General features: G+C 37.6%; 1 protein-coding gene across 3 annotated transcripts in view; it reads left to right on the top strand.

Moving 5' to 3' along the window:
• The window catches only part of TSHR (thyroid stimulating hormone receptor), a 75504-nt gene that overhangs the window by 31526 nt on the left and 26673 nt on the right, over nucleotides 1–17305 (top strand). For 2 of the 3 annotated variants that reach the window (XM_009895893.1, XM_009895892.1), the window contains 4 exons: nucleotides 10946–11020; nucleotides 12270–12344; nucleotides 15753–15830; nucleotides 16825–16893. In XM_009895893.1, coding sequence (XP_009894195.1) covers nucleotides 10946–11020; nucleotides 12270–12344; nucleotides 15753–15830; nucleotides 16825–16893 — 297 coding nt within the window. Of the gene's footprint in view, nucleotides 1–1883; nucleotides 1959–10945; nucleotides 11021–12269; nucleotides 12345–15752; nucleotides 15831–16824; nucleotides 16894–17305 lie in introns of all 3 variants that reach the window. The other variant, XM_009895891.1, reaches the window with a different exon arrangement.

Raw genomic sequence — 17305 nt, 5'->3', positions numbered from 1 at the left:
TACTTGCTTTACTGTATTCCTCTGTTATTATCTTCCTTCCTTTTGGAAGAGGCAAATATCTTTGTAAAAGCATTATTACCGTAGAGAGAGAATCCGTTGGTCATACAATCTCTACTAGTTACTTTTCTGGTATCTTTTCAGACGCTGTTGAATACATCTCTAGAATGACCAATAAAAAGGAAATCTCATGTTAGAAAACTTAAAATTAGTTTAGGTAACATGCTTTTAGCTCCAGTCAGGAGAGGATATAAATTCCCTTGGAACAGTTAGTGGTATTAGTCATCAGCTGGTTGTTAATATGTGCTGTTCACAAAGAATTCTTTCCAATTTTTTTAAAACATTTTAAATATTTTTTAATATCCACTAAAATAAATAAAGATTTCTCTTCTTAAAAATTTCCACAAAAAAAATAAAAATCAGATCCATAGTTGATTGTAATAAGAAGCACTCCTGGATTAAATTATCATATTTTAATTTGCTGTATACTATTATTACTCTTAATACTGTCATTGGAAAAATTTGAAAGAATGTTAAAAATCTTCTCTGTTTTGTTTAAGGAACACAACTCTATTAGAATTGATGTAAAATACCAGTTGGATATTTTTAAAGTATGATTCTAGGTCTTTGCAGGTCTACTGATTAAAAAAGAGGAAAACCATATGATACAGTCTCTTTATTATTACATTTTATTTGATTTTGACATCTAAAATTGTCATCTAAGACTCTTCTAGTAATTTTAATTTTGTGCACTTAAAATAACGACCAAGTTGCTCAGGGTATGTTTAATGATGCAAAATATTAAAAACTGAGTCAGTAACTTTGATCAAGAGTATAAAAAGATAGTACTTAGGTATAATAATAATAACAACAACAACAACAACAATTATTATTATTATTATTATACAAGACATTCCATTTATTTTAAAATACCTATTCATTAGAAATATGATATAAAATATGATTAGAATAGTAAATAAAATGCAAGAATACATCTTTTAAATGTTATTCCAGCATTAGCAAATTTTAAAATTGAGAAGTATTTTGAAAGACAGAATCAGGTAGTTTAAACCAAATAGTACTGTCAGTTACTCTGAAAATCAGCACTAGTTAGTTATATTGCAACTTTATTCACACTTCAAAGTTTTTAATGGTAGTTCCAGTATTATCATCATAACAATGGTAGAGAGACTCTGTAAAGCTATTTTCTCATCACATTCGGTAGATCACTAACAGTGCAAATGCTACTCAGTCTAAACTGTGTGCAAATAAATATTTCTTACGATGGCTGTCCGGTTTTGCTTCTGAGCCACATCATTAATCCTTACGTCCTTTACGACATTCACTGTGTGGGTAGAGTTTCTCTCTAAATTCATGTTAGAGCACATTTTTTTCCTCAGCAGTATCAAAGCATCGGTTGTCCCAATGATCTGTTTCTCTCTAGAGAAAATGTGACAGTTGTTGCAGGGATGGCCCAAGGATCATCTTTGTTTCTTTCCTTCCTTTTAATTCTTTGATACAGAGAAATAAGCCAATTTACCTGAGGGCTGGATCCCATTAGAGAAATCCAAGGTGATCTTAAGTGGGGAGAAGGGAAGAAATATGATTCTGAAATGTGAAATATGGATGGGTTTTATAGCTGCTTAATAGGACTGTTGTGTTTTTTTGATTTAACTGTATTCTGCAGTACAGTGTGCATCTAAGGCATCCGTCAAAATCAAAATCCTGTTAAAAGTTCCTCCCTCAGACACTGTCCGTGTGTCTGGCAGTGTCATGGCAGTTGGATGACAAAAAGAATGAGAGGAAAAATAAAGTGGCGTGATAGGCACTAGCTATGGCTTGCCAAGGACTGAGACTTGTTTCTTTTTCTGTTTGCTGGTGTTTAGCTACATCTCCATTGATGAAACACTTCAGAGTCTGGAGGCTCATTCCTTCAACAGTTTAAGTAAAGTCACTCATATGTAAGTACTGTAATTAAGTAAATGAATGCAGTGATAAAATAAATTTGGGAATGTGTGGAAATAGCACACATGTTGATGTTTGAGTTGTGGTTCTTGCCTCAAGAAATACTAAATATTCCTTTTCTCATTTCCTTTCTCCGTAATGTGGAGTCTGTCTCTTTTTTGTCTTGTGCTTTCCTTCCCTACCTCTTTTCGGTTCTCTTGCCCTTCTGTATCCTCCCATAGAAGTGTAAGAAAGGGTAGTGAAAAATATGTGGGTCTACATTATGAGCTTGATGGCAAGTTGAAATAAACTGGCAACTAAGAATTACTTCTGTCAAAGTACTGAAGGTAAGTGTAAAACAATAATATAAGCACCAGAAATAAAATCAGAAGGGCCAAAGCACAGAGCAAACTGGCAGTAGCTGGAGACATGACGAATAATAAGAAATCATTCTGGAAGTGCACTAGTACAATGAAGAGTGTTTATCCATTTATTCCATTATTAAATGGAACGGAAGTGTCATTCTGGAAGTGCACTAGTACAATGACGAGTGTTTATCTTGTTATTAAATGGAACGGAAGTGTTATGGACAAAGGCTTCTGGGAAGTGTTTTTATACCTTTTTGCTCTGACCAGTCCTCGCCAAATGATTTTATATAAATTTATACCTTTTTGCTCTGACCAGTCCTCGCCAAATGATGCACTAGTCCAGTTACAAAAATGGTAGGATACCTGCATCCAGGGAGTTCCTGTCATTCAGCAGTACCCTGTCAAGATAAGAAGGTAATGTATTGAATAGAGCTTCACAGAATCCCTCCTTCACCTGGTACTCTTCCATGGTTCCATTACTGATCCAAATGAGGGAGTGGAAAGTGTGCCAGTGTCACAAAGCTCCAACGAGTTGCAGTTTGGCATATTTCAGAGAAGATTTGTGTTTGCAGAGGTTCTATGGGAGAGCACGGTTGGTCATCATGGATCCAGAAAACGTTGTCAGAGAGGAAAGACACTTGTGTCGAGAAAAAAAACATGCCAGAGGCAGATGTATCTTTTAAGGCTGTCGCAAGGGATGAAAGCTACAACCCATTTTCCTCACTGATGTTTGACAAAGCAACAGTAATAACAAACTTGAATTAGATTAGGCAAGATTCATGTTAGACTCTAGGACATGTTTTCATATGGCTGGCATAAATAAACGCTAGAATTGTTTTCCTGGGGACGGTGTCCCTGTCACTAGAGCCCTTTAAAGCTGTGTAATCAGAAACTCCATAGGTCTATTTAATCTTCACTCAGAGAAAGAGATTGAACTAGATGATCTCTTAACGCTGCTCTATTTTCTGTATTTTTTTTTCTCTTACTTTACACAGTATGAAACAGAAAGGTTAATAAAAATAAAGGAGATAATATCATTACTGTTACTATGGATAGAGAGCAACTAATGCCGGAAAGTGGAAGTGCCTTCCCTAAGAGTACTTGACAAGCAGAGCTAGAAGTAGAGTCCAGGATCCTGAGACCTAGTTCAGTCCAATAACATGCTCCCGTAATGTTCCTGAAGGAGTTTCACAGGAAGGCTTTGGCATGGTAAAAATACTTATCTTTGGTTATAATGCCATTCCCTCTTCTGTAGGCGTTTTTTCCAGGCCCGTTGTCTTCATGTTCTCTCTCCCTCTTTCACAGTTGTTGTGTCTTTAGGATTTCTTGTTTAAAACCAATGAACATTTAATGAAACATTTACTGGCAGCACATTTTATAAGCAATGAATAAAGCATTTGGCACTATGCAATACAAATTCTTCATGCGGTACTTGTTTTGTGGTTCGCCTTACCAGAAGTTAAAGACAAAATGCTCTTGGGCCACCAGATTTCATTGAAGGATTCTTCCATGCAATATGCAGTGTGCTATCTTGTCTGGTTTATATTATGTGGAAATAAAGGCTTCTTGAGGACAGCTTGAGGAAAAAGGGGCTACCTGGCTAGATAGCTGTTTTCTATTGTTTCTGTATTAGATTCAAAGTGGAGAAGAGACTAGAAAAATCTTCCTCAGGATCTTAACTTATAACACAAAACTGATCTCCTTCAAGGGGTAATGCAATGTAAGGCTGACTATAAAGAACACTTCCACAAAATGTGCACTTTTAAATGTGTGACTAGTGTGAAGGACTAGTAGATGGAGCTCTGGTGTTTCCAGTGCCTGCCAAGGCACTCGTTCCTGTGAAGTGCTCTGTCTCACTGCCTAATTTGCATTACTTTCTACTATCTAAATGGTCGGTGAAGAATGTGAGTAGAAGCCTCTTCTCTTGTCCGCTTCCAGTGTTTAACCACCCCCAAGACACGTTGAAATTCCTGCCTGGGTGGATACCCAATGCCACTTGCCATACGCATGCCTCTGTCACGGCTCCCCTGAAGTCAGGCCAGAGCACACCAGCAAAGTCCAAAATTGCCACATGATCACACCATGCCAGATCCCAGGCCTGGACGTGCCGTCTCTGACCGGGAAGCTGCAGGCCCAGGCAGAAGTCAGCAGAGCTCATGGGCACCTACAGTCACGTCACCTACAGCACAGGCTGTGGGGAGGGCAGCGTGGGCAGGAGGTCTCCTGATCTGCTATACGAGGGTTATGGTAATGTGGGAGCCCTTATATTGTTCAAAAGGCACTACCAAAAAAGAAACTGTATGCAGACATACAAGACAGACATTTTTTTTTCCTCTGCGCAAGAGCCAAAAATACTACCCAGGACAAGACACCAGAACTCTACTCACAAAAACTATAGGCAAACCCAAAATCTTTGCATGAAGAAGGGGTACCTCTACCACTCAAAAGCGCTTGCCAGGTTTTTTAAATCTGTTTGGAAGTAAGGCACGTGTGTTATTTAATCAGGGAATATCCAGGCATCTGGCAAATTTGGCAGTTGCATATAAGCTGTAAAAGAAAACAAGTTATAAATTTGACCATTTTTCTGAATTGCTTCCATAACTCCTCTGATTTGTTAACATTTATTGTTGTTGGGTTTGATTTACTTTCCAGTGAACAGGATTATTCAGGGATAAATGTATATGTTGTGCTATGCATTTTCTTAATGTTCTCCACTTGCATAGTATTTTCAAAGTATTATCACTAAAATAATACTGGGTAAAGATTATCACAGGGTATTTTAAAGGAGTTTGAGGCTGAAGTTACTCTAACAGCTTTGAAAAGAAGTCATTTCACAGAGTTTCATTTTCACAAGCTGTTTTTCATGGACTTTTCATAAAGTGCAGTTTTATGTAAATAATCTTTTTACCCTAATTTAAACTCATACACACAGTTTCATTTTAAAAACATTTGTTTTTAAACATGAGAACTTCTTAGGAGAAAATTCAGTGCTTGTGGAAGGGAGGAACTAATTGCTTTGGCTTGAGTCAAGTGTCATGTGAATAGGTATCCTGCGTTCGTCATCATCCCTCCCTGCCAAGCCTGTTAGCGTGCTTCAGCTTTGATCTTCAGCGCTCCATTTTCCTGGTCCTTATTCAGTTTATGTGCCTCCGTCCTGACTTTCTGTTCCTTCCAGACCTCAGCACTCTTTAAGCATAGGTCGTATCATCATGAACCTGCACCTGTCAACTGCTGAGCAACTTCGGCAAACTGAGGATGCTGATTACCTGCTGTATTTTAATGGTTGTAATTTCATTTTCATTTTGGTTGTAATTAATGGCAAAATTCCACTCTACGAAGGTGAAAATTAGGGCAAAGACTTTGTGGGGTTCCCCCCCCCCCCAAATTTTGTTAAATTGCTCTCACAATGGTTTCTTGTTCCTTCTTTTTGTCTTTACCATTTTTAAGTATGTCTGCAAGACAAACTTGTTTACAAATTCAGAGCTGTCTCTCCCATACAATGTCATAAGTATTTATTTCTTACAGACATAATTGTGAAAGTTTCTAATTAGCAGTCAATGTTTTTGTATAGTTGCCTTACTAGTAGAGCTGCAGCTTGGTAGCATTACACTAAATAAAAAGCTTTTGTAATTACGTCATTGTTTCTCAGGAAAACATTCCCGAGGAAGGAACCCCAGAAAAATTCACTCTTTCTTTTCCCCTTCTCTGTGTCTCTGCTGACTCTCCTCTGGTCTCTCCCTACTTCTTTCCCCTCTTCACTCCAAAAGATCTCTCCTCTTATACAATCACATGAAAAGCCCTCTCAACATTTGGGAACAGGGCCAAAAGTTATGGTTCGAGTGCCTTGCCCTCGTATATGTGACGTGATTTGGAGAGGTGGTGGGGAACAGCTCTCTGTCCCTGCAGTGAGCTGTGGTGAGCTGGAGCCAAGGGCCAGGGCAGCTCCACCAGCCTTTGGGCCAGGGCTGCACTTCCCTTCTTGGACAGCTCGTGGAGCCAGGTCATGGGATACGGCGCCGCAGAAAGGAGAGATGACTTGATAGAAATGTCTGAGAAGCAACCGGAGAGGGAGATTGAGGAGATTTGGGGGGACGGCTGTATACCTGCAGTGAATTTCAGGGCAATGGGACAAGCGCTGTGCAGAAAAATCTTGTTAAAAGCTGCAGTCTGGAGGTAAGGGATAGACTGTTTTCTGGTGCTAGCAGTGCAAAGGCTTGAGAGGTGCATGCAGGTGAAATAACATGGATTGTTTGGCTGTAGGGGGAGAATAAAACATGGAAGTATATATACAAGTGGGAGGAGCCAAGGGAGCTATAGGCAAACTCAGTCTAAGAAGGTAGAGATGGGTCCCAAGTTATTACAACAAAAAAAAAAGGGGCTGATTTAAAACATTTTGGAACTGCTGACCTGGATATCCCTAGTTTATGTAGGTATCTCAGCATAACGTGATTATATTGAGACTCTATGGCCAGTTTTGCAATTTCTAGATTCTGGTCTTGAACAAACTCAAGGATGTGTCAATATTGCAAGGCGGGTATGAAAGACATGTCTGGTGAATGAAGTTTAGAACCCACTTAAATATGTAAATGTTTGTGCTTTTTTAAAATGTTACTAAATTGTATGTTAAGTAGCTTATTAAACTTTCTAGAAGTTATCTGGTGAACTTATGTCTCATTAATTAATTAGACTAATATTTGAATAGTTCTCATTATTAGTTTCATTTTTAGATTCATTTGGATTTGGAACTAAATATTCATATCTTTGTAACTGAACATAAGTTCATAGTTATTTGTAAGTCTTGACACAGGACTTTGTATCATGAAGTGACTTTTTCTGTACACCTGTTCTTGACAGGTTAAAGTTTTTAAAGTATTTTCTTTAAAAAGCAGAAGTGAGTTGCTGTTCATGGACAGTCAGGTGACGGTTTAACTGTGAGTCCGAGTGACAGAAGTAAAATTTAAAACATTGATTGTCTTTAAAGCACAAATGAGTCAATTCTTAATTGTTTTATGTATTTTTTAAAATAAAGCAGAAGCTGAATAGTTTGTAAAGTAACTTTGAATAATTTTGTAAATATTGCACAAATAATTCTATTATCTTTTGGGTGGCAGCATCCTTCTTTTTTACAAGCACCTCTGAGTAATTTTAGTTAAGACTGCAAAGTGACATGTTTGTTCAGAGCACCTTTTGCCTCTCTGCATCAATGGTCAACAAAGATGCACATTAATCATCTCAGTTTTTTTATACCTTTAAAGCACTTCATTCCCAGAAGGACTCAGGATTCTTACATTGCTGTTGGATTCAGAATTTAAGCACTGTGTGCTAAGATTAAGTTGTATTTATAGAGTGTGTCAAGGTTCCATTTCAAAAGTCACTTAAAATCAGCTCTCATAGACACTTAGATACCTGGGAACTAGCCTACTAGACATTTTTTAAGTATACTCTTTGGCTTTATCTGCATTTTAGGCAGCTAAAACTAATAATAGTTTTCCTAGAGCTGCTTTTCAAAGGAACCTTAACTTTCTAAATCAGTGGGTTTCAATCTTGCCAATTCATCAATTCAGAAAAGCTCCCTGATAAAAGCCCAAACCCCATCTAATGAATCTACCAATAATCAACTTGATTTTCTTAGGTTTTTGGACCCTTTGGAAGTAATCCTTACACCACAGCAGTCTTTTGATTACAATTTGAAAATTACGGTCATATAACATTTAGGCACCTTTGAGTATATTACTCATGACTGATTAATGCACAAGAAATTGTGAAATCCAGTTTGTGTTTTGCTATCCTGTTAACTGATGAGATCACAACTATGCAAATATCTTTTCTCCTTATGGGCTTAACTTCATAGGCTCCAATATCGATGGAACTATAGATATGTTTTAAATCTGTGATTTTAGGGGGTAATTCCTTCCAGTTCTCTGAGATTAATGATGTTTGAGTGTGCAAAACAAGGACAGCAGCCCTGTTCATGAATGGAACTGAATTTGAAGATCTTTCTCTTTTTCATGCATGTGAAATGAGAGGTCACATATTCAGCCAATCAACTGCAAGAGGCACATTTGACTGGACTAGAAGTAAGGACAAATTGGATTTTTCTCCTGATTTTTATCTTAAACATAGCATTCACTTTGGTCAAATCACTTTTTACCTTTTTATACCTCTCTGATCCTCTTTCTCATCTATTTTGACTAAAGACTTCTAAGCAACTGGCTGTCTGCTGTTGATTTCTGTAGTGCCTACCACAATGGGTCCTTTTCTTCCTTTTGGGTCTTAAGAAACCTCTGTAATGCAAAGTGTAGGGTGAAATGCAAATATAAATACAGCATATATTAAAGCGTACTTCTTCCCTAATCCCAGCATTACCAAGTCAATGAAATGAAACAGCAGGGACATAAACCTTTCCCCAATGTTCAGTTGAAACACATTGATTTCCTCAGCCACAGTATTTAAGCTTTTCTCTGACCACTGTGCCAACTGTCTCATCTGGCAGTTTTAAATCTTTTATTCCCAGATTAATTAGTTTTTCATCTTGCCTTTGTTAAACAGCACATGCCCTCTCGTGGCCCAGTTACTTAATAAATCAAAATCTGATTGAATCTCATTGCATTATTTCGTGCTTCCAATTTCAGTACCATCTGCAGATTTTGAATTCTTACTTTCAATACCCTCATCCAAATCATTTATGCAGAATACTATGAGTAGCAACAAGCTAAAACCTGATGACTCTATGGTACTCCAATGCATTATCCATTTCCAGGCTGAAGGTTGATCTGAAGCCTGTCTTTCCCTGGAGTATGTTTGGTCCACAACAAAGGAATATCTGGCCAGGAAGCTCACGAGTCCGGCATTTTAAATGTAGTCAGTGATGGAAAAAACATGTCAGTTAAAGTTTATGGAGCAAATTCCACTGTTAGGAGTGTGATAGCTACATAACTAATAAAATAATTTGAGAGAAGCAAGAGACTGACACTGTGAAGATTTCTTTTAAATACAGAAACATTGCTGTTCAAAGTAGCTAACAGATATGAAGAATATTTGAATACAGCACTGTAATAGCAGTAGCAATTAATTAATAGCTATAGCTATTAATTACATCAGTCTAACACACAAGTAAAAGGTAAATCCTGTCTCCCTGCAATGTTGGAATAAACAGAGTAAACTGAAGACTTGAAAGTTGGAGCAGAACAGTTTTATCAGTACAACAGTATATGGAGAGGCTGAATTCTGAAGTACCTGTATCTACATACTGATTTATCTACTGTCCTATGTGTCTCTTTCCACTTTTATTTCTCAGACAACTTGCCTGGCTTGATTTTATTCTGTAAAAATTATTCCGGTGGCAGAGATATCTTTAAACCTTCCTGATACCTATATTGTGTAGGTTACTTGGCACTGTTAGAGCATGGTAAAGTAACTACCGCTGGTTTCTGCCCATTGAGTCTCTGCCCAGTAGCACTACTTCTTGGACTGACTGAAGACCAGAACATCACCCACATAACCTGCACCACCATGCCATCTATACCTGCTGCCTTCATCAAATTTCTCTATATAAGTAGCAAGAAGTACTTCCCTCAGCCCACTGCTCCACAGATGAGGAAGAGTGGCACCATTCTTTCTATATGGTTTCTATATTAAGAAAGGTTGAGTGTTGTTCCAGCAGAGTTATAAGACCAGTGTCCAGAGCTGGTGTAAGGTGAAGAAATAGAAGCAAATGTGCAAAAAGGGCTATCCACTTCTGGAGATGGGAAAGGAAAAGAGTGCATGTAATGGGGCCAGGTATAGGTAGGTTTTTTCATAAAAGATGAAAATTTGGTAGCTCTACTGAATCTAGACAGGGAATTTTGTCACAGTGTGATTGGTGCAGCCAGACTGCTGACTGTCATTATGGATAGAAAAGAAAGAAATCTGCTGAAAAAAAGAGGAACGAGAAAGATTGAGGAAAATTGCATAAAGGGCAGAGACAAACACTTCAGAAATGATGAGGAAGAGTCATGATGCCAGGCAATGATCATGGTGGCTGGCAGGGCAGCAGTCCCACCAACACACCTATAGAAAGCACCCAGCGTGGCCACAGCCATGATCCATGTCAGGCTGGTGCTTCAACATGTGCGATCTAAAATGCCATCTGCAGACCAAGCTGTCACCTGGGTAGAAATATTTAAAAACATAACTGTAGGCTGAAGATGTAAAGAATGAAGTCTATACTACATTTTGTATCAGTATAAAGCAGAGAGATACACTATCCTCTATACTGCTGGACATGGCTATATAGTGAATGGTGTGTCCATTTCAAGTCTCAGAATGGAGTTAAGTGTCCTGAGCCATCTTTTGGATCCACTGATGAGTTCTGTAAAAGAGACAGGAAAAATATATACATCAATACTGAACGTTTTGCTTAACTTTTCTTCTTTTTACTCAACTTTGCAGACATAAAATTCTCATCACGTTCAAAGTAATAGCCATTACCACAAGATTGCTCTGAATGCACAGTGGTCTTGAGCTAGTGCTGGCCGGTACAAAACTTATTGCAGGAATTAGGTCCCTGAAATTTCATTTTATCATTGCTGATCTCTGTTATGATAAATAATTAAATATTAATGATCACTGTGGTACTGTTCCTCCCTTTTTTACAGTGAAATTCGAAATCTTAGAAACTTGGATTACATAGATCCGGACGCCTTTAAGAACCTCCCACTTTTGAAATACCTGTAAGTATTTAGCACCTGTAACAAGCTGGCACTTAAGCCTCACAGATGACTCTTTACACTATAGCAGTTTTGTTTCTTTGCGTTTCATTTTGGAACTGATCGCAATGTTTTTCCCTGTTACTTTATTTTAATGACAGAAAGTCAGCTAGGGTAGAGGTTGGAACTTTGACCACTTTTGTGAGAAAGGAAAACATGTTCAGAAATTAATCAGTAATTTTGCCATTCTTCTCATTCATTAAATGTCTGGAATACAGTAATGTTTCCTTGGCAAAATTCCACACCGAGCTTACTTCTTAGGTTATGTGCTATCTTACTATATTTTTGTAGGGAATAGTGGGAAGAAGGGACAGAACAGAAATATATACATCTTTTATATTTACTAGATATTTACACACGGTTTTAAAGCATACCTGTCAGCTAAATGTGACAAGCCCATCTCTAGACACCAGATTTCACATGACCTCTATGGCAGAAAGAAATCTGAAGAAGTCTCTGTATTCCCATGATGTTTCTAAAGAGCAGCATAGAGTAACCAAAGCATGAAATTCCAAAATTATAGCATAGAAAAGAGAGATGAGAAGAGAATGACTTCTGTGATTTAAGTAATGTTTGGAAGACTCTAAAAAGGGCTCTGTGTGTGTGTATGTGATGGGGGTAGCAGTGAGGAGGAAAGATTTTTCCCGATTTTTCCTATAATTCTGAAAGCAACAAAAAGAAAGTAGTCAGAACAATTTTATTTCAGGAGAATAATTTTAAAAATTGAGAACTATATTTTCTTATTTCCACTCTACAGGACTTAAGAAATAAGGGGCATTAACTGTACTCACATTTGAAGACAGTTCCCCTTTTTAGAGCTATTTGAACAGCTCTTAACCTCAATGAAAGACAGAGGATTTGGAGGTCCAGACTATTGTCTGAAGCAGCCTTAATCTCTCAAGACAATTCAGAGTTATAACTTTTTTTCTCCCTATCCACACCACAGGCTACTTCTCTCTGCAGATCTGCTTAGCCATCTTATTATTCTGTGTTCCCATTTTTTAGATTTTTCAATTTATCATAAATCTGTTTTTTTAATTTTTTTTTAATTGTTCTTGCATCCTTATATTTTGGACAGTTGATTATAAATGAATTGATTGACAGTAGAGAGGATGAAATAGTTGTCCTGCACTGCTGAATACTTTAAATACATTGTTTGTTGTTGTTCAGTGGTCCAGTACGTGTAATTCTTTCTGTTTCTTCTCTCTTTCAGAGGTATTTTTAACACTGGACTCAAAGCATTTCCAGACCTCACCAAAATCTACTCATCTGATGTGAACTTTTTACTGTACGTATCTGTCCTCACAGCTGGTTAGAATACTGCTATCCTCAGTTCCCAATAACTCCTGTAATGAAGGTTTCTGTTTTGGAGAAAAATATCAAATAAGTCTGACAAAGCACTTTTCTTCAAGCTATATTTCAGCGATCATCAGTACCAAATCTAGAAAATGCCAAGTCACCTAACACTATACATTTGACTTGGATGAGACACATGGACACATGAGCGCATTTCTCTTGAATTAGCCAAACCACATGATACACAACTTCTATGCCTTTTGTTTTTATTTTCTTTTTTTGTTGTTGTTGTTGTTTTTATAATGGCTGTGCGATACCTGAATTAGTCTGAAGTCAGAATAGCATGACACAGAGGACCTGATCTGACACACAGCCTGCTAACGTGAAGTCATCCTGTCAACATTCTTCTAAGAAATTTGTGCTGGCATGTAGAGCTCATATTGCACATTTTCTGATACTATTCTTCACTGGGTTCCTATATTGTTGAATCATAACCTCCATTGGCTATCTGCCTTCTTTCTTCTGACCCCACCCTGAGCACAGAAGACTCAAGAGCAGGAGAACTGGACAATCTTGAGAGCAATTGCTTATCATTACACCTTTAAAAATCTCAGTGTTGGCTGAGCTCACATTTTTAGGAAGATTTTGGTGAAGTCTTATTTTATCCAAAATATGTTGCTTCATACAATTAACATTTTAATAAAGATATAACAGAAAATGAGCTTAAAAAGCAAATTGCCAAAGCTGAGAAATAAAGTAGGGCTTTTAAGCCAGTAGCTCCTTGGTTTCATGACAGCCTTAGTAGTGGGGTCAGCTCAGGCTGGCACAGCATGTCCTTAAGAAATAGGACTACTCATCTCCCTTCTGTCAGTCACCCTTTTTTCATAGTAGTTGAATGAGATGTATGGTCTTTTAGCTTGACAGCATAAGCTTCTATGAACACACACTTTGCCTAAATGCCCTTGCCCAACCTTACTTATAGAGTCACCTTTTAATACAAGTCTATAGTCCCACTGAAGGGCCATAGCACCAGGACTGACAATTGCCTACTTTTAAGCTAGATTTCCAAGGCGGAGCCATCTCTCATTAACTAAAGTCCTCACCTGGAAAGAGTTTTCCTGCTAGCAAGCTTTGCTAATTTAGTTGGGTTTGTTCACATGAGGCACTCCTACATAACACTGAGACCTTCCTCCTTTCTCACACCTTAAACCCATTTATTTTAACTGATTTAAAGACATCCCCTCCCCTTCTTTTTTTTTAAATATGGCTTGAAGCAAATTGCAGAACAATTTCTTAGAGAAATACCTTAAAGGTATTTCAGAAACAAAGAGCTCTGGTGTAAAAAAATCAGGTGTTTCTTGGTTGTCAGAAAGCAGAGATGACATTCATCTTCACGCCCTAACCTGCAATTTAAGTTCAAATTCTGGGTAGTAATCAAGCCAAAGAAGAAGAGCAGCTCAGATGAAGACTTGCAGGCTGACTCAAGGTAAAAGTATCTTGGTCACTACTTAGTCCTAGAGAGGAGTTAACGATCTTACATTGTAGCAGTGTTCAGCTGGAAGAAGCTTGACTTCAATTAAAAGGCAATTAAAAGTGAGAGTATTATGCCAGAAGGTGACTTGCAAAGACATGATTGATGGTCTACCCCAGACATTGTTTCAGCACTGCTAAAGGGTGTTCTTAGTTGAGAGTGGTCAGTCCCTACTGCATTCATGGTCTGCTATTGGCAAGATGAACCTCAGAGAAATGTAGAAATGCTGTTGGCTTTGCTAAAGAGTATAGGCCTGTAGTGAGCAATCAGATCTTCCCTCCCAAGGATCTCCCGAGACTGGAGGTAAGCTTTGTGCTAATTCATGCTCCATAACCTGGAGCTGCTATGTTTGCTTTGGCTGTCGGCCTCCAAGACTGAAACCTGAGTTAGCCAGAACTCTGAGTGGGATACACCTACATCTTAAGAGCTATTCAGGAGTTCCTCAAAGACCAAAAGGGCTTTAGTTTAGAATAAGCTCTACTAGATTGTAAATTAAACACTACATTTACTAAGTAGAGAGAAACAAGAATTAAATAGCCTAGATGAAACAGAAGCACTTTATACAGCTCTGTCCTTGCTTCCAACCATCTCAGTGATTTTGTAAGCGGTAGACAGCAAAACATTATTTTATTTCTACCTCAAAAACTTTTTATAAAGATCACTCACAAAAAATAAACATGGGTCTTATATGTTAATGGCTTTTTGAAGAGTAGACCTGCAGTTTCAAGGGAGGTATTTCTAAGCATTGGTATGTTGTTTCTTTCATCAAGAAAAAAATCTGCTCTTGAAGAATAATAGGTTTCTGAAATATGAATAAGATAAAGCTGGGGAAAAAGCATTCATTATATCACTATTGGTCTTTGAGGTCAAGCAACTTACAAGTAAACATTTGTTTAGAAAAGAATTTGAAAAATGTCAAACCGAAATAACTTGTGGTAGAAACCACCTATCAGTGAAAACTACTTGGAACGAAAAGGGTTGTAGTACAGTTCAGTGTTAGCACATATATAGCACAGAAAAGGAATGGAATTGTTCCTATCACATGGATAATTGTTAGGACTTCTTGGCCCATGGGGGCTTCGGTCTGGCCTTACTAGACCACATCTAATCCACAAGCTGAAGAAAAGAAAAATTTGCAGAATATTTTGGGTTTTGGACTCTAATATGATTATGAAAAAGCAGAAAAAGGACAATCAGACACTTCACCCTTTGTTTCTACCTTTGTTTCTCTCCTTTCTCCAGTTTATTTAGTTTTCCTTTGTCCCTTTTGTCACAACAGTGTTTTGGTCTCAAGATAAATAGTATTTTTAAGACTGCAGAGTAGGAGTAAAAAAGTATTTAAGAAATGACAGATAGAGAAACACTCATTTGGAGAACAGTTGAGAAGAATCGTTAGGTCAGATCACATAATAAGTTATGTCACTTGTGCTAGATGCAGTTCTGTAAAAAATGCCTCTGTCCTGAATAATGCATGATCTCATGTCTTATCTGAGCTTAGCTAGAGAGCAGGATCTTGGCTCTAAAGTCACTTGGGCTGGCTCAGTTGACACTGCAGCATTATTTACTTTGCTATTTCTCTGGCTTATGAGACAAGGGACCTGTCTGTGCTGTTAAGCACTATAACGACACAGGCTGGCATACCTCACCAGGACTATAAAACCCATCTTCTTCACAAGCGCACTTCCTGGAGGCTGGAACACGCTCAATCCTTAATCATTCCACATGTAACTTCTGGCCTAAGATATAACCAAAAAAAGTTATTCTACACTTTTATTTATTGTCAAGGCAGGGGTCAATTAATAAGAAAACTGTTCTGGAGAAGCTCTGTTGGACAGATGTTTGATTGTAATGTTTTGTATCCTTTTTCAGCGAAATTGCAGACAATCCTTTCATGACTTCAGTGCCTGCAAATGCTTTCCATGGGCTTTGTAATGAATCCCTAACTCTGTAAGTTCTTCCAGTTTAAGTCACAAAGCAATTGCCTATCTCAAGCATATGGGAAAATGTTTAAAAAAAAAAAAAATCCCTCTCCTATTCTGCAGTAGTTTGTAACAGAGAAACACCACGGACAGGTAGTATCCATAATCTAGTTTGCGTAAATCTTTTACTTTGACAGTGATTTGAATCAGGTCTGCTACTTTTCTTTAAACTGGCTTACCAAAGATGTTTTGCTTTTGTATGACCCTAATGACAGTGAATGGGTATACTGGAGAAAATCAAAAGGAAAAGCTTGCAGAGTTCTTCTTTAAAGCTGCAGCATGGTTAGAACTGTGTCTAACTTTTTGCAAGCTAAGTGGCACGTACAGTGAAAACTAATGGGTGGCAAATGTAAGAAGAGTCGTATTTGAAGAAAAATTGTTAAATAAAGTTTAGTTACACAAGTCATACTCAGTGTGAGCCATAAGAAAGCCACTGAGGGGAGTGAAAATGACTATAATGACTTATGACATGAACTAGGGGGAAGAGTACCAGAATGCAAAAGAATGAATTCTAAAGAAGTTCTAAAAAAATCCTTTTGCTCTAAGGGAGCAAAATAATGAATTCTAAAAATTCAGGCAGGCCTGATAGTAAAATCATGCCTATTTTGCTAGATATTAATTCATTTAGCCTTCCTTAATCAGTCCTAGCAGAATTTTGTTTCCTTGTTTTTAGTCCGAGGGTGGGAAAGTTTTAGCAAAGTGGTTTAGTCTAGTTCTCTTTTTGCTGTAAAAAGAAGTAAAAGATGGCACACCTGCCACGTGGTATTCTTGATTCAGCTACACTCAAGAATGCTGCTGAGCATTTGTTTGGCCTTGCACTATAATTGCTGCTTCTTCAAGAGATTAAAATTAACCTATCCATAAATGTGCTGTTGCCCAGAAAAATTATACGTAATATGTTAGGTATTCAGGTATTGAAGCAACCCAAAATACACTAATTTTTTTTTTTTTTTTGCTTGCAGCAAACTCTACAATAATGGTTTTACCAGCATCCAAGGTCACGCTTTTAATGGGACAAATCTGGATGCTATGTAAGTAGCAGATCATTCTCTCGGAAAAAAAAAAAAAAATACTCTATGCTTGTTGGAGTCTCTCAAATACATATCTTATTCTAATTATTTTTAAGGAGCAAAGAGAGGATATTAATTTCAGCCAGCAATAAAAATATGGGCACTTAATGTCTTTGACAGTGGGCTTTCATTTGGTATGTATATTTATAGCTCAGAAATAAAATCATGGCAGGTAATTCCAGTGTGAATTCTGTCCTGGTTTGAAGCTACAATAAAATTTCTTTTGATCAGTAACATTTCTAAGACAATTTGGAAGATAATTATGCTGTTTTACTTACAAGACAGTTTATTTCAGTAAGTGTGGCACTGATAACGGTAGCAGCCCTTTCACAGAATTCTCTTATCCACAAAAATGGCAGCGGTGTAAGGTGTT

The sequence above is a fragment of the Charadrius vociferus genome, unplaced genomic scaffold (genome assembly GCF_000708025.1).
Source record: "Charadrius vociferus isolate BGI_N301 unplaced genomic scaffold, ASM70802v2 scaffold102, whole genome shotgun sequence".
Taxonomy (NCBI): domain Eukaryota; kingdom Metazoa; phylum Chordata; class Aves; order Charadriiformes; family Charadriidae; genus Charadrius; species Charadrius vociferus.
This window is presented reverse-complemented; position numbering and strand designations above follow the sequence as displayed.